The 26,817-nt window shown below is 50.2% G+C and overlaps 1 protein-coding gene across 1 annotated transcript in view; it reads left to right on the top strand.

Moving 5' to 3' along the window:
* SHISA6 (shisa family member 6) overlaps positions 1–26,817 on the top strand; it is a 182,757-nt gene that overhangs the window by 71,239 nt on the left and 84,701 nt on the right. Inside the window, 2 exon segments of the mRNA XM_040331162.1 lie at positions 1,889–1,951; positions 6,312–6,407. Coding sequence (XP_040187096.1) covers positions 1,889–1,951; positions 6,312–6,407 — 159 coding nt within the window.

The raw sequence follows: 26,817 nt of genomic DNA, 5'->3' as shown, positions 1-26,817 counted from the left end.
CTCCCTTTTTGGAGGTGTGGCCTGCTACCTAACCGGTACGACTGCAGTGCCATTTCAGTAACGGTAGTTGGATGGCGAGAGAGGAGCTCCCTTTTTAATAGAAAGGTTAAAACTAGTTTTTAAGGTAATGGATACACAAGTTGAGCCAATGGGTTTCAGGGGAGTTAACTCCCCTTTCTTCAGAAGTCAATGGGTTTCGAATGGGTTCACTCCCCCTTCTTTAGAAGAGTCAATGGGTTTCAAGTGAGTTGACTCCCCCCTTCTTCAGAAAAGTCAATGGATTTCGAGTGAGTTCACTCCCCTTCTTTAGAAGAGTCAATGGGTTTCAAGTGAGTTAACCCCCCCCTTTCTTCAGAAATCAATGGGTTTTGAGTGAGTTGACTCCCCCTTCTTTAGAAGAGTCAATGGGTTTCAAGTGAGTTCACCCCCCCCCTTCTTTAGAAGAGTCAATGGGTTTCGAGTGAGTTCACTCCCCGTTCTTTAGAACAGTCAATGGGTTTCAAGTGAGTTGACTCCCCCCTTCTTTAGAGGAGTCAATGGGTTTTGAGTGAGTTGACTCCCCCCTTCTTTAGAGGAGTCAATGGGTTTTGAGTGAGTTGACTCCCCCCTTCTTTAGAGGAGTCAATGGGTTTTGAGTGAGTTGACTCCCCCCTTCTTTAGAGGAGTCAATGGGTTTTGAGTGAGTTGACTCCCCCCTTCTTCAGAAGAGTCAATGGGTGGTTTCGAGTGAGTTGACTCCCCCCTTCTTTAGAACAGCAATATTGATACAAAAAAATCACTGGTGCTCAATGGGAAATAACTAATATCCCATGAAATACTTGAAACCCTCGTATGGGCTGAGAACAGTCCGTGCTGCAGAGATCCGGATACCCTGAAGTACCACAAATACACAAATACACCAAAAAGGAAAACTCTGCGCTCCTGAAAGTTCACCAATTATAAATCCACTTAATGTTTGTGAAGAAAAAAACATACATTAACACTTAAATTTTCGGAAGATCCAGTCCTTTATATGGTTAAAAAAGGGAAAGTTTCCACAATGTACACAATATAATAAAAAAAGTATAAAAAAAACTTTCCAACTTTGGAAAGTTTTTTTTCTGATGCAGACATTTGGAAAGTTTTTTTTATACTTTTTTTATTATATTGTGTACATTGTGGAAACTTTCCCTTTTTTAACCATATAAAGGACTGGATCTTCCGAAAATTAAAGTGTTAATGTATGTTTTTTTCTTCACAAACATTAAGTGGATTTATAATTGGTGAACTTTCAGGAGCGCAGAGTTTTCCTTTTTGGTGTACTTCTTTAGAACAGTCAATGGGTTTCGAGTGAGTTGACCCCCCCTTCTTCAGAAGAGTCAATGGGTGGTTTCGAGTGAGTTGACTCACGCTTCTTCAGAAGAGACGGAGCATTGCCTGGTGAAGTGATCGTGAAGGGAGTCGCTGCACCAGGCAATACCGACCTCTGTTCTCACAAGAAACTTGGGTACCTCCGAAGACTCCACTCCCCTCCATTCACGTGTACCTAAAGCCCTGAAGAAGGGGGAGTCGGTTACCCCAAAACACATTGGCTCAACTTATATCAATTCCCTTCAATAAAAGATTGTAACCTTTCCATTGAATGTGGTATTATTCTGGACACTGGGCGCTCCTCTCACCCCATCCGAAGTCCTATAAAGTGACCAGCAGAAGGTTCAGATGTCCAAAGGCCAAGCTGGAGGTAAAAGAATTACCCGGCGAGGGGCAGGGAGATGGTTCCCCCCGTCGGCTTCCACCCAAAAATGATGCATTGGTTTTGGTCAGGCCTTCCTCCCTAGAACATTACTTGGCCTTCTTGCTTTCCAATCAGCTGACGCCCGGTCCCGGGACTTGGTTTCTTCTCTTGCAGCCTCACGCCGTTTCTCAGATGTCCCAACGAATGTGGAGCCACACGCCAAAATGAACACCATAGGTACCGGCATCTTAAGCGTGCTTTAAGTGTGCCGCCGAGCGCTCTCTGTGCTTCTCCGTCATGTCGCGGTTCAGTGTGAACTTCTTGTTTGAACGCCAGTTTGGCTGTTTTTGTCTTGTGCAGGTCAAGGGGACCCGTCGTGGCTCCGCAGTGCTCATAGTTACTCTGTTATTGATGGCTTGCAGTTTTACTAAGAAAATGTTCTAAATATTCGCTGTTTCCACGGTGACCACCGTGCGGATAGAAGTGATTGTCTGCGGTGTGTGTATACGTAAAAACATATCTGTGGCATTTGTAGTTTGTTTGTGGCGATTATGTTTGTCTCGTGCCGTACCCAATCAAATGGGATTTCTTTGCTATGGGCAATGCAGCTTAGAAATGACTGATGTGCAGTAACCCATAGCAACAAATCTCTAGGCATTGTGAAGAACCTGATTGGGTGACAGGGACTCCCTCCCCCTAGCACTACAAATCCCAGCATGGCCGGGCCTGAGCCAAGTCCTGTTCTTCTACAACACGTGCTGCAGATAAAAGGGTCCTCCTCCAGAGTCAGCGGCCCCCATCACCGCGCATCCGCCTGCCTCTGAATCATTTCCCATCTATTCCTCTCAGTAGGAGGTTTCCATTAGTACACAATAAAAACACTTTTCTATCCGAGGCGCTTTATACATTCTATGAAAATACCACGAGCTTTACACACAGCAAAGGTTCAAGTGGTTTCCATGACAATTTGTTAAGATGGTATTATTCCTCCGCGCCACATGTCTCTTACAGCGAGCTCTAATTCTAGGTGGAGCCCCCCCATCTACCACCCCCTCATCGATCCCCACCCCCCATATATCCCCACCCCCATCTATTCCTCATATCTATCACACACCTCATTTATCCCACCCACCCCCATCTAAATCCACCCCCTCATATACACCCCACATCTATCATCCCTCATCGATCCCCACCCCCCATCTATTCCTGACATCTACCCTCCCCTCATTTATCCCACCCACCCCCATCTAAATCCACCCCTTCATATACACCCCCCCATCTATCCCCACCCTCCCATCTATCACCCCTCATTGATCCCCACCCCCGTCTATTCTTGACATCTATCCCCCCCTCATTTATCCCCACCCCCTCATCTACACCCCCCATCTATCCCCACCCCCCATCTATCACCCCCTATATATCCCCACCCCCCCATCTTTTCCTGACATCTATCCCCCCTCATTTATCCCACCCACCCCCCCCCATCTATCCCCACCCCTCATCTATCACCCCCCATATATCCTCACCCCCCATATATCCCCCCCAAGCCTTTTTTCAGAAAATCAGGATTATTATTTTTTCCCTTTTCTTTCTCATTCATTTCCCTTCTATCTTTTCTTTCACGTCTTTCTGATTTATTTTCCTTCCCCTTCATTTATTTTACCTTTCTCTTGCTTCCCCTTCATCTTTTCTTTTCCCTTTTTTATCTTTCCCTTTTTTTTTTCTCTTTCATATTCTATTTATTTTTTTCCATTTCCCTCCCCCTTTTCTTCATTTAATTTTTTTTCTTTTTCATTTTTCTATTTCACTTTCCTTTCTCACCTTTTCTATCCCTTTTTATATTACAACCTTATCTTTCTCTTTAGCTTTTCTGTATCACATTCCTCTTCCCCCTTCTTTTCATCCTTATCTGTATATTTTCCTCTTCTTGTTCCTTTTCCCATTCCCTTTCTTTTTCATTTTCTTTATCATGTACTTTCTCTTTTCCTTTCCCTTTTCTCCATCCATTTTCCCTTTCCCTTTCATTTTATCATTTACTGTACCTTTTCTTTTTTTTCATTCCCTTTCTTTTTTTCTTTACTTTCTCTTTACCTTTCCTTATCACTTTTCCCTTTCTAATACCCCTTCTTTTCCTTTCTATTTCTCTTCCCCTTTCTCTTTTTCTTTTCACTGTCTTTCTATTTGCCTTTTTCTTTTTCTCTCTTTTGCTGATTCCCTCTCCCTTTCCCTTTTTTCTTTCTTTTTATTTCCCTTTCTGTTTAACTTTCTCTTTATCTCACCCTGTATCTTTCCCTTTTTTTCTGCTTCCCGTTCTGTCCCAATCTTTTCTTTTTTTACTTTTACCTTTTATCTCTTCCTTTCCCTTTTCCCTGTCTCCTTTCTCTTTCCCTTTCTCATTTAATTTGTTGTTCCATTTTCTGTATCCCTCTTTCTCTTTTGTTTTCCCTTTTTATATTTCCATAAAATGTTCTTTCTCTTTTGCTTTCCCTTTATTATTCCATTGTTCTTGTTTTCTTTCTTTTTCTGTCCTTTTTCTTTTTTTCTTTCCTTTTTTTCTCTTTTTTCTTTCTTTCTTTCTTTCTTTCTTTCTTTTCTTCATTTCTCTTTTTCTTTTCTTCGTTTCTTTTTTTCTCCTTTTTTTTTTTTTCTTTTTTTTTTCTCCTTTTTATCTTTCTTTATTTTTTCATCTTTTCTTTCTCGTTCTTTCTTTTTTCTCTCTCTCGCTCTTTCTATTTCTCTCTCTCTTTCTCTCTTTCTCTCTCTCTCTTTCTCTCTTTCTTTCTCTCTTTCTTTCTTTCTCTCTTTCTTTCTTTCTCTCTTTCTCTCTTTCTCGTTTTCTCTTTCTTTCTCTCTCTCTCTCTCTCTCTCTCTCTCTCTTTCTTTCTTTCTCTTTCTCTTTTCCTTCTTCTCTTTCTCTCTCCATTTTCTCTTGTCCTTTTCCTATTGTTGCGCTTCTCTTGGTTTTCTGTCTCCCTATACATATGAACACACAGAGGAAGCTCTCGGATAATTCCGGCAGGTAAATTACAAATGGCCCCTTTGTGCTTTTCCTTGCAGTGAGGAGACCTGTGAGTTTGGTGTGATTTTGTGCTTTATCAGTCTGTAATAATAGTTGTGTGATAATCGGCTTTATTTGGTCTTTACTGTTATTGCTCGTTATAAACAGATTTTTTTATGTATGTAGTACGGAGTGTGTTTTCTCATATGTCTTTGTTCTTTGGTATGTGATGCTGAAATGTATTGCGTTGTATTTCCCCCCTCGCTGTAGAAGGTTCTGTGTGTTGAAATGACAGAGTACAGTAAATAGATCCCTGTAGAGCGCAGGCCTCGTCTTCCGATGACGGTCCCGACCCAGAATTCTGAATCTCGGCCCGCTGGCTGCTGGAGTATTAGAGGGGCTCCAATTCTGACAATTCTTCAGCTGTGGAGGCAGCAAAACGCTTTAGAAGGAAGTTCTGGTGTCTTTCAAGGGTGTGTCTCCCGAAGGTTCCTGACGGGGGGCAAGGCTCAAACTTGATTCACCTAGCCAGAAGGCCAAAAGGACCCCTTTCCTTGTCAGCCGAAGCCGACCAACAGGACCGCCAACAGGGGGGTACAAGTGTTACACCTGGAAGGGGCCCAATGGTCCCCAGGGGCCCGACTGGCCCCCCTTCCCTTTTTTTGCATTACACCTGGAAGGGGCCCAATGGTCCCCAGGGGCCCGGCTGGCCCCCCTTCCCTTTTTTTTGCATTACACCTGTAAGGGGCCCGATGGTCCTCAGGGGCCTGGCTGGCCCCCTCCCATTTCTTTTTGCATTAGATCTGTAAGGGGCCCGATGGTCCTCAGGGGCCTGGCTGGCCACCCTCCCATTTTTTATTTTTTTTTGCATTATACCTGTAAAGGGCCCGATGGTCCCCAGCCCCCCCCCCCCCCACTTATTATCTTGTGTCAGGAGAGAAGGGATTAAGGGATTACACCTGTTTTTTTTTTCGTCAGCACCCCCCCCGCCCTAAAGCTGTGTAAGGGGCCCCAAAATTTGTGATGGCTGCCGTGCCGACCAAGGAGGGGCTTTCCCAAACAGACTCTCCAACCCACCCCCAGTTCATAGGAGGAAGGAACCTAAATGCCACACATCCTCCCCTTATCCTTTACGGTAGGCCTAAAGTGACAACACGTGAGGAAAAACATTTATTAATTGGTGCCGGCGCCTGTGGCCCTAAGAACTGGTAATAAAAATTGCCCCGGCCTTACCCAAAAAGGCAGAGCACAGAGAGGCGCCACGCATAAAAACCGTAGCGAAATGTCCATGTGCCTGTTCAGTGGGGTTCTGAAACCCGAGTGTTACCATATAGCAATACCATATAATGAAAACCGATCACATCATAGCGATCCTGCACATCAGCAATAACCCTGATCTCCAAACTGGGGGGGGGGGGGGGGGCATTAGATGAGGAACCCAATCTTGTGAGGCCGAAGCTGCCATTCATGAGCTGCCGCATTATGGAGTCAATTTCCGTCCCCTCGCCATTCTTCTGTGAAGTCATGGAGGGTTCCAGGTTTGCGTCTGATTTCACGAAACGCGTCTGACGGTCTGTTTTGTTTTTTCTCTCCCATCAGGACATTACGGAAAAGACATCTACCGGAGCGGAGGGCCCGACCTGCATAACTTCATCTCCTCCGGCTTTGTGACCCTGGGGCGAGGACATCTTAAAGGTACAGTACAAATATTTCACCTCCTGTTTCTGTACACATGACTGTTTCTGTGCCTCATAGTACCAAACCCTCCCCCCAGACTGGTCCTTCCCCACCCCCCCTAGACTGGTCCTCCCCCCCCCCCCCCCTAGAATGGTCTTTCCCCTCCCCCCCCACACTGGTCCTCCCCCCCCTTGAATGGTCCTTCCCCTCCCCCCCCTTAGACTGGTCCTCCCCCCCCCCCTCCCCCGGGTGGCGTTCTATGTGTGTCGCATCTGTAAGGATCTCTAATATGTCTGAAGGGATTCGCGCTTTTGCCGCAGCTCAGCAGAAGTTTTCATGTAACGTTTTTGTGAAATCTTCTCTCCGTCTTTCCTTCATTGATGGGGGTTCCGGAAGAGCGAGCGGCACGGTCACATTTTATTGTTCGCTGATCGGGGGGTTCAGCCAGATTTAAGACTTTAAGGGGCTCCCCAATGGATCGCTAGACATGTAAAGGTTTGTTCTTTATTTTCTAAATCGGTTCCTTTAATCTCGTGCATTGGGGGTTCACTTACTTTTTCCTTCCATTTCCCTTCTAAATGTTTTTTTTCTTTGTCTGAAGTTCTCACTTCCTGTTCCTCCTCAGTAAGCTTCCCCCCCCATCATCCGAGCCGTTCTGGTTGGGGGTTAGTCAGCATGCTCGTCCCCTCCCTTGGGACTACATCCCTGCAGGGAGACGCTGTGTTACTCGTCCCCTCCCTTGGGACTACATCCCTGCAGGGAGACGCTGTGTTACTCGCCCCCTCCCTTGGGACTCCCCGCAGGGATGTAGTCCCAAGGGAGGGGGCGAGCACGCTGACTAACCCCCGGCCAGAACAGCTCGGATGATGGGGGGAAGCTTACTGAGGAGGAACAGGAAGTGAGAAATTTAGACGGGAAATGGAAGGAAAAAGTAAGTGAACCCCCAATGCACGAGATTAAAGGAACCTTTACATCCCCTTAGAGAAATTACTTACCATGGAAAGGGGAGGGGCAGCTAAATCAATATTCGTAGAACTGCAGCCTTCCAATTGGCTAGGGACTGATGACATCATCTCTGAGGTAAGAGCGGTTTGGTGATGTCACAAAGGTCTTTCTTGGTTAAAAGTTGATTGGATTCATAGACTGGAGATGTCGGGGGTGGGGGGGGACATCGGATGTGATTTGGAGGTCGGAGGGTCGGGGGACCCCATCAGAAAAATATCTTTGGAAATATTCGGGTCCAAAACTCCTCAACCAACCAGAGGGCGTCTTGTACAAACCCGACAAGATCTTCAATGTTCTGCATCCGTCCAAAGCTCACGTTGGGTTTTCTGAAAGTATTGGGAGAGCTCCGTGTGTTTTACTCCCGAGGCGTAGAGATGTGCGCACAGGGTGTGCCGGGTGTGCGCGCGGGGTGTGCCGGGTGTGCGCGCGGGGTGTGCCGGGTGTGCGCACGGGGTGTGCCGGGTGTGCGCACGGGGTGTGCCGGGTGTGCGCACGGGGTGTGCCGGGTGTGCGCACGGGGTGTGCCGGGTGTGCGCACGGGGTGTGCCGGGTGTGCGCACGGGGTGTGCCGGGTGTGCGCACGGGGTGTGCCGGGTGTGCGCGCGCGGGGTGTGCCGGGTGTGCGCACGGGGTGTGCCTGGGCCCACCCTAATCACCCTGTGTGGTGCAGATTCCCTCTGCCCCCTGACAGAGCTGCTGGCTTTCCTCCTCTCCTGTCGGCTGTTGCTGCAGACACAAAAGGGGGGATGTTTCAGGATGAAAAGCAAGGGAAGGGGCCAGTAAATATGTAATTTACAGGCCCCTTCCTTGTCTGAATGAACACTGATGTGACTGTGGGGGGGGGGGGGACATTAGAGTGTAAGCTCCTCTGTACAGAGACTGATGTGATGTGGGGGGGAGGGGACATTAGAGTGTAAGCTCCTCTGTACAGAGACTGATGTGATGTGGGGGGGGAGGGGACATTAGAGTGTAAGCTCCTCTGTACAGAGACTGATGTGATGTGGGGGGGAGGGGACATTAGAGTGTAAGCTCCTCTGTACAGTGACTGATGTGATGTGGGGGGAGGGGACATTAGAGTGTAAGCTCCTCTGTACAGTGACTGATGTGACTGTGGGGGGGGGGGGACATTAGAGTGTAAGCTCCTCTGTACAGAGACTGATGTGATGTGGGGGGACGACATTAGAGTGTAAGCTCCTCTGTACAGAGACTGATGTGACTGTGGGGGAGGGGACATTAGAGTGTAAGCTCCTCTGTACAGAGACTGATGTGACTGTGGGGGGAGGGGACATTAGAGTGTAAGCTCCTCTGTACAGAGACTGATGTGATGTGGGGGGGGAGGGGACATTAGAGTGTAAGCTCCTCTGTACAGAGACTGATGTGACTGTGGGGGGAGGGGACATTAGAGTGTAAGCTCCTCTGTACAGAGACTGATGTGATGTGTGGGGGGAGGGGACATTAGAGTGTAAGCTCCTCTGTACAGAGTGTGATGTGTGGGGGGGGAGGGGGACATTAGAGTGTAAGCTCCTCTGTACAGAGACTGATGTGATGTGGGGGGAGGGGACATTAGAGTGTAAGCTCCTCTGTACAGAGACTGATGTGACTGTGGGGGGGACATTAGAGTGTAAGCTCCTCTGTACAGAGACTGATGTCACTGTGGGGGGAGGGGACATTAGAGTGTAAGCTCCTCTGTACAGAGACTGATGTGACTGTGGGGGGGGGGGAGGGGACATTAGAGTGTAAGCTCCTCTGTACAGAGACTGATGTGATGTGGGGGGGGGAGGGGACATTAGAGTGTAAGCTCCTCTGTACAGAGACTGATGTGACTGGCTCAGTGTTCTCTGTACAGCGCTGCGGTATATGTCAGAGCTATATAAATAATCGCCATAGTTTGCGTCTCCTGGGAAGCTTGTATCGGATCATTTACAGGAGAATGTGATTGGAGCTCCCCGGTCAGCTTGGAGCGGCGTGTTCCCTCCATACGGTTCTCCCTGGCTGAAGAACAAATAATGATTCCTGCGCTTCGGCTTTTCATCGATTACTTTCCGCCCGCCACTGTGTTTTAGGCAAAGAATTCGGTAATAAATAAATCCGCGCGGCGCTTTGCATTTTCCGAGCGCAGCAATTCGCAACTTTTAAAAACTCTTCCCTAAACGCCCCGTCCATTGTGCGCCGCACATTCTACGCTTTCATTATCTTTATCTCGTCTTCCCGCAAATTAGTTTCTTTTATTTTTATGATTATTTTTTTACAAGATGTTTTCACATCTGTCAGCAGGAACTGGGCTTCGTCCGATCCGCCTCCCAATTACACAATATGCAAATTCATTCCACTCCATTCCGGTTGGTCGCCTTTATAAGCGGCCCCGCGCCGCCGATTTGCATACAGCCGCGGTGAATGTGGCCGGTGTTACAATGCCGGGAGGAGGGATGAAAGGAGGTTTAATAATAAAAATGGCATTTCAAATGCAAATAAACAACTTTTCCCAAAACACAATGAATGCCGAAAACCAACAACAAAGATTCTAATTATAATCCCGGCAAAGTTCCTCCGACATCATCCGTCCTACACTCCTCCGACATCATCCGTCCTACACTCCTCCAACATCATCCGTCCTACACTCCTCCAACATCATCCGTCCTACACTCCTCCGACTTCATCCGTCCTACACTCCTCCGACATCATCCGTCCTACACTCCTCCGACATCATCCGTCCTACACTCCTCCGACATCATCCGTCCTACACTCCTCCGACATCATCCGTCCTACACTCCTCCGACATCATCCGTCCTACACTCCTCCGACATCATCCGTCCTACCGAAGAACTTCACTCCTCCGACATCATCCGTCCTACACTCCTCCGACATCATCCGTCCTTCCGAAGAACAACTTCACTCCTCCGACATCATCCGTCCTACACTCCTCCGACATCATCCGTCCTACACTCCTCCGACATCATCCGTCCTACACTCCTCCGACATCATCCGTCCTACACTCCTCCGACATCATCCGTCCTACACTCCTCCGACATCATCCGTCCTACACTCCTCCGACATCATCCGTCCTACACTCCTCCGACATCATCCGTCCTACACTCCTCCGACATCATCCGTCCTACACTCCTCCGACATCATCCGTCCTACACTCCTCCAACATCATCCGTCCTACACTCCTCCAACATCATCCGTCCTACACTCCTCCGACATCATCCGTCCTACACTCCTCCGACATCATCCGTCCTACACTCCTCCGACATCATCCGTCCTACACTCCTCCGACATCATCCGTCCTACACTCCTCCAACATCATCCGTCCTACACTCCTCCAACATCATCCGTCCTACACTCCTCCGACATCATCCGTCCTACACTCCTCCGACGACATCCGTCCTACACTCCTCCGACATCATCCGTCCTACACTCCTCCGACATCATCCGTCCTACACTCCTCCGACATCATCCGTCCTACACTCCTCCGACATCATCCGTCCTACACTCCTCCGACATCATCCGTCCTACACTCCTCCGACATCATCCGTCCTACACTCCTCCGACATCATCCGTCCTACACTCCTCCGACATCATCCGTCCTACACTCCTCCGACATCATCCGTCCTACACTCCTCCGACATCATCCGTCCTACCGAAGAACTTCACTCCTCCGACATCATCCGTCCTACACTCCTCCGACATCATCCGTCCTACCGAAGAACTTCACTCCTCCGACATCATCCGTCCTACCGAAGAACAACTTCACTCCTCCGACAATGGAAAATATTCCTGAGAATAATATTGTGAAATAAAAAGCTCAAAGTTCATAAATAACACAAATCTACAAAAAAAAATAATTATTAAGTATTCCCGGAAAAACAGCCTATCCAATCACTAGAGACCAGTGACATCACAGAGACTCTTCATATTCATGAGAACACAGCCTATCCAATCACTAGAGACCAGTGACATCACAGAGACTCTTCATATTCATGAGAACACAGCCTATCCAATCACTAGAGACCAGTGACATCACAGAGACCCTTCATATTCATGAGAACACAGCCTATCCAATCACTAGAGACCAGTGACATTACCGAGACCCTTCATATTCATGAGAACACAGCCTATCCAATCACTAGAGACCAGTGACATCACAGAGACCCTTCATATTCATGAGAACACAGCCTATCCAATCACTAGAGACCAGTGACATCACCGAGACCCTTCATATTCATGAGAACACAATCTATCCAATCACTAGAGACCAGTGACATCACAGAGACCCTTCATATTCATGAGAACACAGCCTATCCAATCACTAGAGACCAGTGACATCACCGAGACCCTTCATATTCATGAGAACACAGCCTATCCAATCACTAGAGACCAGTGACATCACAGAGACCCTTCATATTCATGAGAACACAGCCTATCCAATCACTAGAGACCAGTGACATCACAGAGACCCTTCATATTCATGAGAACACAGCCTATCCAATCACTAGAGACCAGTGACATCACCGAGACCCTTCATATTCATGAGAACACAACCTATCCAATCACTAGAGACCAGTGACATCACCGAGACCCTTCATATTCATGAGAACACAGCTTATCCAATCACTAGAGACCAGTGACATCACCGAGACTCTTCATATTCATGAGAACACAGCCTATCCAATCACTAGAGACCAGTGACATCACAGAGACTCTTCATATTCATGAGAACACAGCCTATCCAATCACTAGAGACCAGTGACATCACAGAGACTCTTCATATTCATGAGAACACAGCCTATCCAATCACTAGAGACCAGTGACATCACCGAGACCCTTCATATTCATGAGAACACAGCCTATCCAATCACTAGAGACCAGTGACATCACCGAGACCCTTCATTGTCATGAGAACACAGCCTATCCAATCACTAGAGACCAGTGACATCACCGAGACTCTTCATATTCATGAGAACACAGCCTATCCAATCACTAGAGACCAGTGACATCACAGAGACCCTTCATATTCATGAGAACACAGCCTATCCAATCACTAGAGACCAGTGACATCACAGAGACCCTTCATATTCATGAGAACACAGCCTATCCAATCACTAGAGACCAGTGACATCACCGAGACTCTTCATATTCATGAGAACACAGCCTATCCAATCACTAGAGACCAGTGACATCACAGAGACCCTTCATATTCATGAGAACACAGCCTATCCAATCACTAGAGACCAGTGACATCACCGAGACTCTTCATATTCATGAGAACACAGCCTATCCAATCACTAGAGACCAGTGACATCACAGAGACCCTTCATATTCATGAGAACACAGCCTATCCAATCACTAGAGACCAGTGACATCACAGAGACCCTTCATATTCATGAGAACACAGCCTATCCAATCACTAGAGACCAGTGACATCACAGAGACCCTTCATATTCATGAGAACACAGCCTATCCAATCACTAGAGACCAGTGACATCACTGAGACCCTTCATATTCATGAGAACACAGCCTATCCAATCACTAGAGACCAGTGACATCACCGAGACCCTTCATATTCATGAGAACACAGCCTATCCAATCACTAGAGACCAGTGACATCACAGAGACCCTTCATATTCATGAGAACACAGCCTATCCAATCACTAGAGACCAGTGACATCACCGAGACCCTTCATATTCATGAGAACACAGCCTATCCAATCACTAGAGACCGGTGACATCACCGAGACCCATCATATTCATGAGAACACAGCCTATCCAATCACTAGAGACCAGTGACATCACCGAGACCCTTCATATTCATGAGAACACAGCCTATCCAATCACTAGAGACTGGTGACATCACCGAGACCCTTCATATTCATGAGAACACAGCCTATCCAATCACTAGAGACCAGTGACATCACCGAGACCCTTCATATTCATGAGAACACAGCCTATCCAATCACCAGAGACCAGTGACATCACAGAGACTCTTCATATTCATGAGAACACAGCCTATCCAATCACTAGAGACCAGTGACATCACCGAGACTCTTCATATTCATGAGAACACAGCCTATCCAATCACTAGAGACCAGTGACATCACCGAGACCCTTCATATTCATGAGAACACAGCCTATCCAATCACTAGAGACCAGTGACATCACCGAGACCCTTCATATTCATGAGAACACAGCCTATCCAATCACTAGAGACCAGTGACATCACAGAGACTCTTCATATTCATGAGAACACAGCCTATCCAATCACTAGAGACCAGTGACATCACCGAGACCCTTCATTGTCATGAGAACACAGCCTATCCAATCACTAGAGACCAGTGACATCACCGAGACTCTTCATATTCATGAGAACACAGCCTATCCAATCACTAGAGACCGGTGACATCACCGAGACCCTTCATATTCATGAGAACACAGCCTATCCAATCACTAGAGACCAGTGACATCACCGAGACCCTTCATATTCATGAGAACACAGCCTATCCAATCACTAGAGACCAGTGACATCACCGAGACCCTTCATATTCATGAGAACACAGCCTATCCAATCACTAGAGACCAGTGACATCACAGAGACCCTTCATATTCATGAGAACACAGCCTATCCAATCACTAGAGACCAGTGACATCACCGAGACCCTTCATATTCATGAGAACACAGCCTATCCAATCACTAGAGACCAGTGACATCACCGAGACCCATCATATTCATGAGAACACAGCCTATCCAATCACTAGAGACCAGTGACATCACCGAGACCCTTCATATTCATGAGAACACAGCCTATCCAATCACTAGAGACTGGTGACATCACCGAGACCCTTCATATTCATGAGAACACAGCCTATCCAATCACTAGAGACCAGTGACATCACCGAGACCCTTCATATTCATGAGAACACAGCCTATCCAATCACTAGAGACCAGTGACATCACCGAGACTCTTCATATTCATGAGAACACAGCCTATCCAATCACTAGAGACCAGTGACATCACCGAGACCCTTCATATTCATGAGAACACAGCCTATCCAATCACTAGAGACCAGTGACATCACCGAGACCCTTCATATTCATGAGAACACAGCCTATCCAATCACTAGAGACCAGTGACATCACCGAGACCCTTCATATTCATGAGAACACAGCCTATCCAATCACTAGAGACCAGTGACATCACCGAGACCCTTCATATTCATGAGAGCACAACCTATCCAATCACTAGAGACCAGTGACATCACTGAGACCCTTCATATTCATGAGAACACAGCCTATCCATCACTAGAGACCAGTGACATCACCGAGACTCTTCATATTCATGAGAACACAGCCTATCCAATCACTAGAGACCAGTGACATCACCGAGACTCTTCATATTCATGAGAACACAGCCTATCCAATCACTAGAGACCAGTGACATCACAGAGACCCTTCATATTCATGAGAACACAGCCTATCCAATCACTAGAGACCAGTGACATCACAGAGACCCTTCATATTCATGAGAACACAGCCTATCCAATCACTAGAGACCAGTGACATCACAGAGACCCTTCATATTCATGAGAACACAGCCTATCCAATCACTAGAGACCAGTGACATCACCGACACCCTTCATATTCATGAGAACACAGCCTATCCAATCACTAGAGACCAGTGACATCACAAGTTACTTTGTTGTCGTCTTTGGATACATTGTTCTTGTCGGTTTTCTCCTCTTGCTGATCTGGAAATGACGGGTTTCTCTCTCCGGCCGTCGCCATCGCAGATCCTGCGGAGAAGATTTAGGCGATGGAAAGGAAAATTCTCGGTAATTGCAGTCGGGGCGAATTAAAGTGACGCGATCCCCTCCCCCGGGTTCATTATCTCAGTGGGAGATTTTGTCACCAGCCTTGGAGGGGCCCAGCGGGCGAGCGAAAGGGGGCGGCACCGGGAAATCAATATATCATCGGCTCGCCATGCTCATACATAACATGGAATGACTGGCGCTTCCCTGTGATTAGAGGAGACCCAGAACGCTATCGATCGCCGCTAGATATGTGAAATGGATGAAATCGATGATTCGCGCGTCAAATATCTTCCATTTATCTTGTGTTTGCACATACCGTATATATGTCTATAACCTTATAACTAGATTCAGCAGGCTTTTCCCAGTGCCACTTGGCAACTTTTCAGCCTTCTTTCCCACCAAAAACGCATGTCGCGCTCGCTGCGCCATTCATTGCACGTGGGACTCCAAATGTGGCCAGCAAGTTGTGCTGTGTTGCATGCGAAAAAAAAAACATCTTGCTTATATAATATCATTTATATATATATATATTTTTCTCTTTGATTTTATATATATTCCAAAAAAAATTGGTTATATTTATATAATATAAAAATAAAAGGAAAAAAATAATATATATAATATATATAAATATATATTTTTACTCTTTTATTTATGTGTGTATATATATATAAAAATAAAATCTAATATAATTTTTTCCTTTTTTTATTTATTTATTTATCGTCACACATATGCGTTGTTGCGCACAGGGCAGCCAATTTATTTTACACGCGACAAACGCAGCATGGATGCTCAAGTATCTTTTCGTATGTATGTGTATATATATATCTTTATAGTTTGGATTTTTTTTTTATATATATACACACATAAAGAGTAAAACAAATATATATATATATAAAAATCCAAAATATAAAGTGTGTGTGTATATATTTTGGATTTTTTTTATAAAATATATATATATATATCCATAAATAAATAAAGAGTAAAAAATATATAATGTGCAGCCAATCACAGCGCCACACAATCAAAAGCTCCTCCTACTGGCCTCAGGTGTGTCAGCCCCACTTAAAGGGAAACTCCCACCATGATTAAGGGGCGGAACAATCCCGATATTCCCTGACAATGCGCGGCGTGTATCGATCCACACGATCGCTCGGCGCTCTGTACACTTATCGATCATATCCGTCTCTCTACTTTCTTTTTAATGATGTGTAGCACCATCTAGTGGGTAAAATATGGTATTTCCCTTTCTAAATGAATGGTAAACATTCGCCCAGCATCAGAAATAGCTTAATAATATTCATGTTCATTGTAACCATTTGTATCTCTTTCTTTTTCCGGATCTCCTCCTCCCCGGTGAACGCGCCGCGCCCTGAATATAGAGTTTATTTATTTTTGAAGAGAAAAGCGTTGTAAATGTCTTTTAATGAGATGAATCTTTTTATCTCCGTCTTCTGGAGTCAAAGTGAGGAAATTAATTTTAACGTTTTTATGTTGCGGGGAGATTTTTATTTTCCTCTTAAGCCGTAAATCTGTCGCTGGAATTGGATTGTAAACAGAAAACCGATATTGTGAAAGCTGAACGACGCGTTTTACGAGGGAATTCGAGGGATTCCCGGCAATGACGACGGGAAGGTGAAGCGAGGGGCATGACCCCCGTCCCCGCCCCCCGCGCCAGGGCCGCCGTTCTGGTGTAGGGTGGGACTCCGAGATGATCAAATATTATCCAAATCCAATCGTCATCACTGGGAGTCTTCTTCCTGAATCTCGGAGATCTTTGTGTATTTCTCCCAGATCCGAGCCGTCATCCAATGAGAGACTTCCTGTAATAAAGACCGCCCACTGCTGATCTCTCTCCTTGTGCAGGGTGACTGGTCTCGTCTCCGCCCCCTCCTGTTGTTTTCTGTAGTGGGTGGAGCCTGCTGGGCCCCTCCCACAGATCTTCTCTCTCTCCTTCTGCAGGGTGACTGGTCTCGTCTCCGCCCCCTCCTGTAGTTTTCTGTAGTGGGTGGAGCCTGCTGGCCCCTCCCACAGATCTTCTCTCTCTCCTTCTGCAGGGTGACTGGTCTCGTCTCCGCCCCCTCCTGTAGTTTTCTGTAGTGGGTGGAGCCTGCTGGCCCCTCCCACAGATCTTCTCGTCTCCGCCCCCTGCTGTAGTTTTCTGTAGTGGGTGGAGCCTTCTGGGCCCCTCCCACAGATCTTCTCTTCTCTCTCCTTGTGCAGGGTAACTGGTCGTGTCTCCACCCCCTCCTATAGTTTCCTGTAATGGGTGGAGCCTGCTGGGCCCCTCCCACAGCTCTGCTTCAGTGGTGGGGGGGGGTGTTGGGGAGGTCACCGATCTCATGACCCGCTTCGTGATTGGCCCGTAGGAGAATTGGTGTGAAAATAGCAAATATTCATTCACTGTTGTCACCCAACTGGGTGGGCTTCGGGCGCTCCGAGCCAACCCCTTTTTTGAAGCCAAAAAGAGCCTCGGGCTCTAATTACATGCTTAAAAAAAACATTGGAATCCATGCGTCTGGTGCCCTGCATGTGGAGCGCATTGGATGGGGGGAGGGGTGGCGCTCTAATGGACGGCCCACCACTCTGCTCTCTCCTTGTGCAGAGTGACTGCTCTTGTCTCCGCCCCCTCCTGTAAAATAAATAATGTAAAAAAGTCCTGGCAGAGGAGAGTCTTGATTTTTATTTTCTCTGCTGCACTTTCACTTTCACTTACAGGTCCCCACTTCCAGCGCACCTCGTTGTTTATAAACCAAGCCATGTGATCACAATGGGCAGACCGGGATCTGAGGGCGAGTCCCGGAAACGCTGCTTTCTGCAGAGAAATCCCATCGGAGGCGAGCGGCGTCTGACCTAAAAAATGATAAAAAACAATTAAATTTGCCGGGAAATAGGTCAGCGCCGGGGGAGGGGAGGAACGCTCGTTTTATCGCCTCTAATTACCGCCTTCCATGTGGGAGAGCGCTGGCGGGCGCGGCTTCCGCTCTCCCCAATCTTCTTCAAAAGGGCAGAAGAGATCGAAGGAGTTCTGACCGCACAGCAAGCGCACAGTGAGTGCAGTGAGGACCCCGCGCAGCAAGATCACAGCCGACTCCGCGCAGCAAGATCACAGCCGACTCCGCGCAGCAAGCGCACAGCGAGGACCCCGAGCAGCAAGCGCACAGCAAAGAGCCCGCGCAGCAAGCGCACAGCCGACTCCGCGCAGCAAGCGCGCAGCGAGGACCCCGCGCAGCGAGGACTTTCATAGGCTGCTGGCAGCGGACACTGCGCCTCTCCTCAGCCTGTCACTGACTCTCATAGGCTGCTGGCAGCGGACACTGCGCCTCTCCTCAGCCTGTCACTGACTCTCATAGGCTGCTGGCAGCGGACACTGCGCCTCTCCTCAGCCTGTCACTGACTCTCATAGGCTGCTGGCAGCAGACACTGCGCCTCTCCTCAGCCTGTCATTGACTTTCATAGGCTGCTGGCAGCGGAGACACTGCGCCTCTCCTCAGCCTGTCACTGACTCTCATAGGCTGCTGGCAGCGGACACTGCGCCTCTCCTCAGCCTGTCACTGATTTTCATAGGCTGCTGGCAGCGGACACTGCACCTCTCCTCAGCCTGTCATTGACTTTCATAGGCTGCTGGCAGCGGACACTGCGCCTCTCCTCAGCCTGTCATTGACTTTCATAGGCTGCTGGCAGCGGAGACACTGCGCCTCTCCTCAGCCTGTCACTGACTTTCATAGGCTGCTGGCAGCGGAGACACTGCGCCTCTCCTCAGCCTGTCATTGACTTTCATAGGCTGCTGGCAGTGGACACTGCGCCTCTCCTCAGCCTGTCACTGACTTTCATAGGCTGCTGGCAGCGGACACTGCGCCTCTCCTCAGCCTGTCATTGATTTTCATAGGCTGCTGGCAGCGGACACTGCGCCTCTCTTCAGCCTGTCACTGACTTTCATAGGCTGCTGGCAGCGGACACTGCGCCTCTCCTCAGCCTGTCACTGACTCTCATAGGCTGCTGGCAGCGGACACTGCGCCTCTCCTCAGCCTGTCACTGACTTTCATAGGCTGCTGGCAGCGGACACTGCGCCTCTCCTCAGCCTGTCATTGACTTTCATAGGCTGCTGGCAGCGGACACTGCGCCTCTCCTCAGCCTGTCACTGACTCTCATAGGCTGCTGGCAGCGGACACTGCGCCTCTCCTCAGCCTGTCATTGACTTTCATAGGCTGCTGGCAGCGGACACTGCGCCTCTCCTCAGCCTGTCATTGACTTTCATAGGCTGCTGGCAGCGGAGACACTGCGCCTCTCCTCAGCCTGTCATTGACTTTCATAGGCTGCTGGCAGCGGACACTGCGCCTCTCCTCAGCCTGTCACTGACTTTCATAGGCTGCTGGCAGCGGAGACACTGCGCCTCTCCTCAGCCTGTCATTGACTTTCATAGGCTGCTGGCAGTGGACACTGCGCCTCTCCTCAGCCTGTCACTGACTTTCATAGGCTGCTGGCAGCGGACACTGCGCCTCTCCTCAGCCTGTCATTGATTTTCATAGGCTGCTGGCAGCGGACACTGCGCCTCTCTTCAGCCTGTCATTGATTTTCATAGGCTGCTGGCAGCGGACACTGCGCCTCTCCTCAGCCTGTCACTGACTCTCATAGGCTGCTGGCAGCGGACACTGCGCCTCTCCTCAGCCTGTCATTGATTTTCATAGGCTGCTGGCAGCGGACACTGCGCCTCTCTTCAGCCTGTCATTGATTTTCATAGGCTGCTGGCAGCGGACACTGCGCCTCTCCTCAGCCTGTCACTGACTCTCATAGGCTGCTGGCAGCGGACACTGCGCCTCTCCTCAGCCTGTCACTGACTTTCATAGGCTGCTGGCAGCGGACACTGCGCCTCTCCTCAGCCTGTCATTGACTTTCATAGGCTGCTGGCAGCGGACACTGCGCCTCTCCTCAGCCTGTCACTGACTCTCATAGGCTGCTGGCAGCGGACACTGCGCCTCTCCTCAGCCTGTCATTGACTTTCATAGGCTGCTGGCAGCGGACACTGCGCCTCTCCTCAGCCTGTCACTGACTTTCATAGGCTGCTGGCAGCGGACACTGCGCCTCTCCTCAGGCTGTCACTGACTTTCATAGGCTGCTGGCAGCGGACACTGTGCCTCTCCTCAGCCTGTCATTGACTCTCATAGGCTGCTGGCAGTGGACACTGCGCCTCTCCTCAGCCTGTCATTGACTCTCATAGGCTGCTGGCAGTGGACACTGCGCCTCTCCTCAGCCTGTCATTGACTTTCATAGGCTGCTGGCAGTGGACACTGCGCCTCTCCTCAGCCTGTCATTGATTTTCATAGGCTGCTGGCAGCGGACACTGCGCCTCTCCTCAGCCTGTCATTGATTTTCATAGGCTGCTGGCAGCGGACACTGCGCCTCTCCTCAGCCTGTCATTGATTTTCATAGGCTGCTGGCAGCGGACACTGCGCCTCTCCTCAGCCTGTCACTGACTTTCATAGGCTGCTGGCAGCGGACACTGCGCCTCTCCTCAGCCTGTCACTGACTTTCATAGGCTGCTGGCAGCGGACACTGTGCCTCTCCTCAGCCTGTCATTGACTCTCATAGGCTGCTGGCAGTGGACACTGCGCCTCTCCTCAGCCTGTCATTGACTTTCATAGGCTGCTGGCAGCGGACACTGCGCCTCTCCTCAGCCTGTCACTGACTCTCATAGGCTGCTGGCAGCGGACACTGCGCCTCTCCTCAGCCTGTCATTGATTTTCATAGGCTGCTGGCAGCGGACACTGCGCCTCTCTTCAGCCTGTCATTGATTTTCATAGGCTGCTGGCAGCGGACACTGCGCCTCTCCTCAGCCTGTCACTGACTCTCATAGGCTGCTGGCAGCGGACACTGCGCCTCTCCTCAGCCTGTCACTGACTTTCATAGGCTGCTGGCAGCGGACACTGCGCCTCTCCTCAGCCTGTCATTGACTTTCATAGGCTGCTGGCAGCGGACACTGCGCCTCTCCTCAGCCTGTCACTGACTCTCATAGGCTGCTGGCAGCGGACACTGCGCCTCTCCTCAGCCTGTCATTGACTTTCATAGGCTGCTGGCAGCGGACACTGCGCCTCTCCTCAGCCTGTCACTGACTTTCATAGGCTGCTGGCAGCGGACACTGCGCCTCTCCTCAGCCTGTCACTGACTTTCATAGGCTGCTGGCAGCGGACACTGTGCCTCTCCTCAGCCTGTCATTGACTCTCATAGGCTGCTGGCAGTGGACACTGCGCCTCTCCTCAGCCTGTCATTGACTCTCATAGGCTGCTGGCAGTGGACACTGCGCCTCTCCTCAGCCTGTCATTGACTCTCATAGGCTGCTGGCAGTGGACACTGCGCCTCTCCTCAGCCTGTCATTGATTTTCATAGGCTGCTGGCAGCGGACACTGCGCCTCTCCTCAGCCTGTCATTGATTTTCATAGGCTGCTGGCAGCGGACACTGCGCCTCTCCTCAGCCTGTCATTGATTTTCATAGGCTGCTGGCAGCGGACACTGCGCCTCTCCTCAGCCTGTCACTGACTTTCATAGGCTGCTGGCAGCGGACACTGCGCCTCTCCTCAGCCTGTCACTGACTTTCATAGGCTGCTGGCAGCGGACACTGCGCCTCTCCTCAGCCTGTCATTGACTCTCATAGGCTGCTGGCAGTGGACACTGCGCCTCTCCTCAGCCTGTCATTGACTTTCATAGGCTGCTGGCAGCGGACACTGCGCCTCTCCTCAGCCTGTCACTGACTCTCATAGGCTGCTGGCAGCGGACACTGCGCCTCTCCTCAGCCTGTCATTGATTTTCATAGGCTGCTGGCAGCGGACACTGCGCCTCTCTTCAGCCTGTCATTGATTTTCATAGGCTGCTGGCAGCGGACACTGCGCCTCTCCTCAGCCTGTCACTGACTCTCATAGGCTGCTGGCAGCGGACACTGCGCCTCTCCTCAGCCTGTCATTGATTTTCATAGGCTGCTGGCAGCGGACACTGCGCCTCTCTTCAGCCTGTCATTGATTTTCATAGGCTGCTGGCAGCGGACACTGCGCCTCTCCTCAGCCTGTCACTGACTCTCATAGGCTGCTGGCAGCGGACACTGCGCCTCTCCTCAGCCTGTCACTGACTCTCATAGGCTGCTGGCAGCGGACACTGCGCCTCTCCTCAGCCTGTCATTGACTTTCATAGGCTGCTGGCAGCGGACACTGCGCCTCTCCTCAGCCTGTCATTGACTCTCATAGGCTGCTGGCAGCGGACACTGCGCCTCTCCTCAGCCTGTCATTGACTCTCATAGGCTGCTGGCAGCGGACACTGCGCCTCTCCTCAGCCTGTCACTGACTTTCATAGGCTGCTGGCAGCGGACACTGCGCCTCTCCTCAGCCTGTCACTGACTTTCATAGGCTGCTGGCAGCGGACACTGTGCCTCTCCTCAGCCTGTCATTGACTCTCATAGGCTGCTGGCAGTGGACACTGCGCCTCTCCTCAGCCTGTCATTGACTCTCATAGGCTGCTGGCAGTGGACACTGCGCCTCTCCTCAGCCTGTCATTGACTCTCATAGGCTGCTGGCAGTGGACACTGCGCCTCTCCTCAGCCTGTCATTGATTTTCATAGGCTGCTGGCAGCGGACACTGCGCCTCTCCTCAGCCTGTCATTGATTTTCATAGGCTGCTGGCAGCGGACACTGCGCCTCTCCTCAGCCTGTCATTGATTTTCATAGGCTGCTGGCAGCGGACACTGCGCCTCTCCTCAGCCTGTCACTGACTTTCATAGGCTGCTGGCAGCGGACACTGCGCCTCTCCTCAGCCTGTCACTGACTTTCATAGGCTGCTGGCAGCGGACACTGTGCCTCTCCTCAGCCTGTCATTGACTCTCATAGGCTGCTGGCAGTGGACACTGCGCCTCTCCTCAGCCTGTCATTGACTTTCATAGGCTGCTGGCAGCGGACACTGCGCCTCTCCTCAGCCTGTCACTGACTCTCATAGGCTGCTGGCAGCGGACACTGCGCCTCTCCTCAGCCTGTCATTGATTTTCATAGGCTGCTGGCAGCGGACACTGCGCCTCTCTTCAGCCTGTCATTGATTTTCATAGGCTGCTGGCAGCGGACACTGCGCCTCTCCTCAGCCTGTCACTGACTCTCATAGGCTGCTGGCAGCGGACACTGCGCCTCTCCTCAGCCTGTCACTGACTTTCATAGGCTGCTGGCAGCGGACACTGCGCCTCTCCTCAGCCTGTCATTGACTTTCATAGGCTGCTGGCAGCGGACACTGCGCCTCTCCTCAGCCTGTCACTGACTCTCATAGGCTGCTGGCAGCGGACACTGCGCCTCTCCTCAGCCTGTCATTGACTTTCATAGGCTGCTGGCAGCGGACACTGCGCCTCTCCTCAGCCTGTCACTGACTTTCATAGGCTGCTGGCAGCGGACACTGCGCCTCTCCTCAGCCTGTCACTGACTTTCATAGGCTGCTGGCAGCGGACACTGCGCCTCTCCTCAGCCTGTCACTGACTTTCATAGGCTGCTGGCAGCGGACACTGTGCCTCTCCTCAGCCTGTCATTGACTCTCATAGGCTGCTGGCAGCGGACACTGCGCCTCTCCTCAGCCTGTCATTGATTTTCATAGGCTGCTGGCAGCGGACACTGCGCCTCTCCTCAGCCTGTCACTGACTTTCATAGGCTGCTGGCAGCGGACACTGCGCCTCTCCTCAGCCTGTCACTGACTTTCATAGGCTGCTGGCAGCGGACACTGCGCCTCTCCTCAGCCTGTCACTGACTCTCATAGGCTGCTGGCAGCGGACACTGCGCCTCTCCTCAGCCTGTCATTGACTCTCATAGGCTGCTGGCAGTGGACACTGCGCCTCTCCTCAGCCTGTCATTGACTTTCATAGGCACCTGTGCCTCTCGGGCGCCAAGACGAGCCCCCAGACTGCCGATGCGCCCAGCGGCTCCTCCCCCGCCGCGGCCGGACGCGCACTTCCTGTGATTTTCTTGCTGAGACTCTCGGCTCCGATAATCGGAACTTTTCACTGATTTCTGAGCCTGAGAAATAAAACCCCTCCCCCTCCCCCCCCCCGTTCACGTCTTTCTTTTCCTTTTAATTTTTAATTACCTCCCCGCCGTCTCCACGCATTTTACTCTCGGAACGCGCCAGTCAATTTGCAGCGACAGTCCGACCTTCACGCGTCTAGGTCACAGCCGGCGCGTCACCGACAAATGAAACATTTATGATGCCAGGGGGGGAGGGGGGGAGCGGCCCGGCGGTAAAAGGGAAAAGTTCAGCCATGAACGGGCAGACGGGCGGCTGTGGGTTTGGCGCCGCGCCGAAAATGTATCAATAAGGATTTAAACAGAACAGTAACACCGTTCATCTACATGATGGGGGGACACGGGAAAAAAGGGGGGACCAAAAAGGTAACCCAAGGTCGGACGTTGAAGGCACGGTAAACGATGAAGAATGTAGAAAAAATGACAGTGGCCCAGATTCAAGAAGCAATTGCGCCTGCGTAACCATAGTTACGCAGCGCAATTGCTTAGTTGCGCCGGCGTTTCTAATGCTCCTGATTCAGGAACCTCGTTACGCCGACTCTTGCCTAAGATATGCGCGGCATAAGGCTCTTATGCCCTCATATCTTAGGCTGCAATCTTGCGATGGCCGCTAGGTGGCGTTCCCGTTGTGGTCAGCGTATAGTATGCAAATTGCATACTAACGCCGATTCACAATGTTGCGCGAGCCCTGCGTACGCAGTTTACGTCGTTTGCGTACGTCGGTTTTTGCGTAAGGCTGCCCATGCTAATAGCAGGGGCAGCCAATGCTACGTATACCCGTCGTTCCCGCGTCGCGTTTTTGGAAAAATTACGTTGTTTGCGTAAGTGAATCGTGAATGGCGCTGGACGCCGTTCACTTTGAAGCAAATGACGTCCTTGCGACGTCATTTACCGCAATGCACTTCGGGAAAGTTTCCCGACGGAGCATGCGCACTACGTTCGGCGCGGGAACGCGCCTAATTTAAATGATCCACGCCCCCTACGGGATCATTTAAATTACGCACCCTTACGCCGGGCAGTTTTCCGGAGCGCACACACGCAATTTACGGAGCTGCTGCTCCGTGAATCAAGCGTAGCGCAGGAAATTTACGGAGGCGCAGTGTTAAAACGGTACGCTGCGCCTCCGTAAGAAAGGGGCAAGTCGTACCTGAATCTGGGCCAATGCTTATTAAGACAAAAATACAAACATGGTATGAAAAGAACATTGAAAAACATCTATAATATGATCCGTGATATATAGTGAGCCCTTGTGCGTCAACGCGTTTCACTGTTAGGCTTCGTCAGGACACATTCAGGTAACACGATGGGGTTGTCCTGTGTGTGGATTTTAGCAGCTGGGTGGCAATCACCGTTTTAGTTTATTCAGTGTAGCAAATGCCAATAAAACGTACGCGGTAACAGCCAATCAGATCGCACCTCGTGACTCGCTGAGTCTGATCCAGTGTCGGCCATCTAGAGCCCAGCGTGAATATAGAAGAAAACAACCCGTAGTAATTCCCTTGGGTGGTGAGCGATCGGTGCACTGGCTCGAGCAAACACAGGGCATTTACGCGTTTCAGCATGCAGCCATAGCCATGATGAAGGCTTCACGACGAAACGCGTAAAGCTTGTATTATTTTGTACCACACCTGGATTAATGCAAACGCAGGGCTTACACGTTTCGGCATGTAGGCTTCGTCATAGCTACAATGACGGCTACACGACGAAACGCGCAAACCTTGTATTCTGTACCACACCTGGATTCATTTGTTCATTGCGGAAGATCGAGGTGCCGGCTTTCCTTTATCTACATCTAGAGCCCTGGGGGGGGGCGACCTTGTCAACTTGTCCCCGCCCCCCAAGATGTATGAGCATTATGTGTTGGCAAAAATCCCACCCCAAAAAATGAACGCTAATCTGCATGCTCAACCCCCAAGAAAAAAATCCCGCCTCCTCCCAGGACAAACCGCCCCCCCCTGCTGAAATTGCCCCTCCCAGCACAAATCTCTGCCCCCCCCCCATCCCATCCAGTTATTCCCTTAGGTGGTGATCGATCGTGCACTGTCTCGAGAAAACGCAGGGCCTACGCGTTTCGGGATGTAGCCTTTGTCATAACCATGATGAAGGCTACACGACGAAACGCGTAAACCTTGTATTCTGTACCACACCTGGATTAATATTTTTATTCATTGCAGAACATCGAGCTGCCGGCTTTCCTTTATATACATCTAGAGCCATGGGGGGCCAACATGTCAACTTTGGTCCCTTCCCCCCCCCCCCCCAAGATGTATGAGCGTTATGTGTTGGCAAAAATCCACCCCCCCCCCCAAAAAAAATTGAGCACTAATCTGCATGCTCAACCCCTAAGAAAAAATCCCGCCTCCTCTCAGAACACACCACCCCCCCCCCGCTGAACGTGCCCCTCCCAGCACAAATCTCTGCCCCCCCCTCTGGCTCTAATCAGGCTCTTCAAAAAACACTCCCACCATAGGAATTTATTCGCCCGGTGTCCTGAAAGGGGCCGGCGCATAGATGGGGAGGGCGGCGGCATGGATAGGGGTGCGCCCACAATGGACGGGCTGCCCCTGGTCGGTCTCTGTCCCGTTTTA

The sequence above is a fragment of the Rana temporaria genome, chromosome 12 (assembly GCF_905171775.1).
Source record: "Rana temporaria chromosome 12, aRanTem1.1, whole genome shotgun sequence".
In the NCBI taxonomy this organism is placed as follows: Eukaryota; Metazoa; Chordata; class Amphibia; order Anura; family Ranidae; genus Rana; species Rana temporaria.
This window is presented reverse-complemented; position numbering and strand designations above follow the sequence as displayed.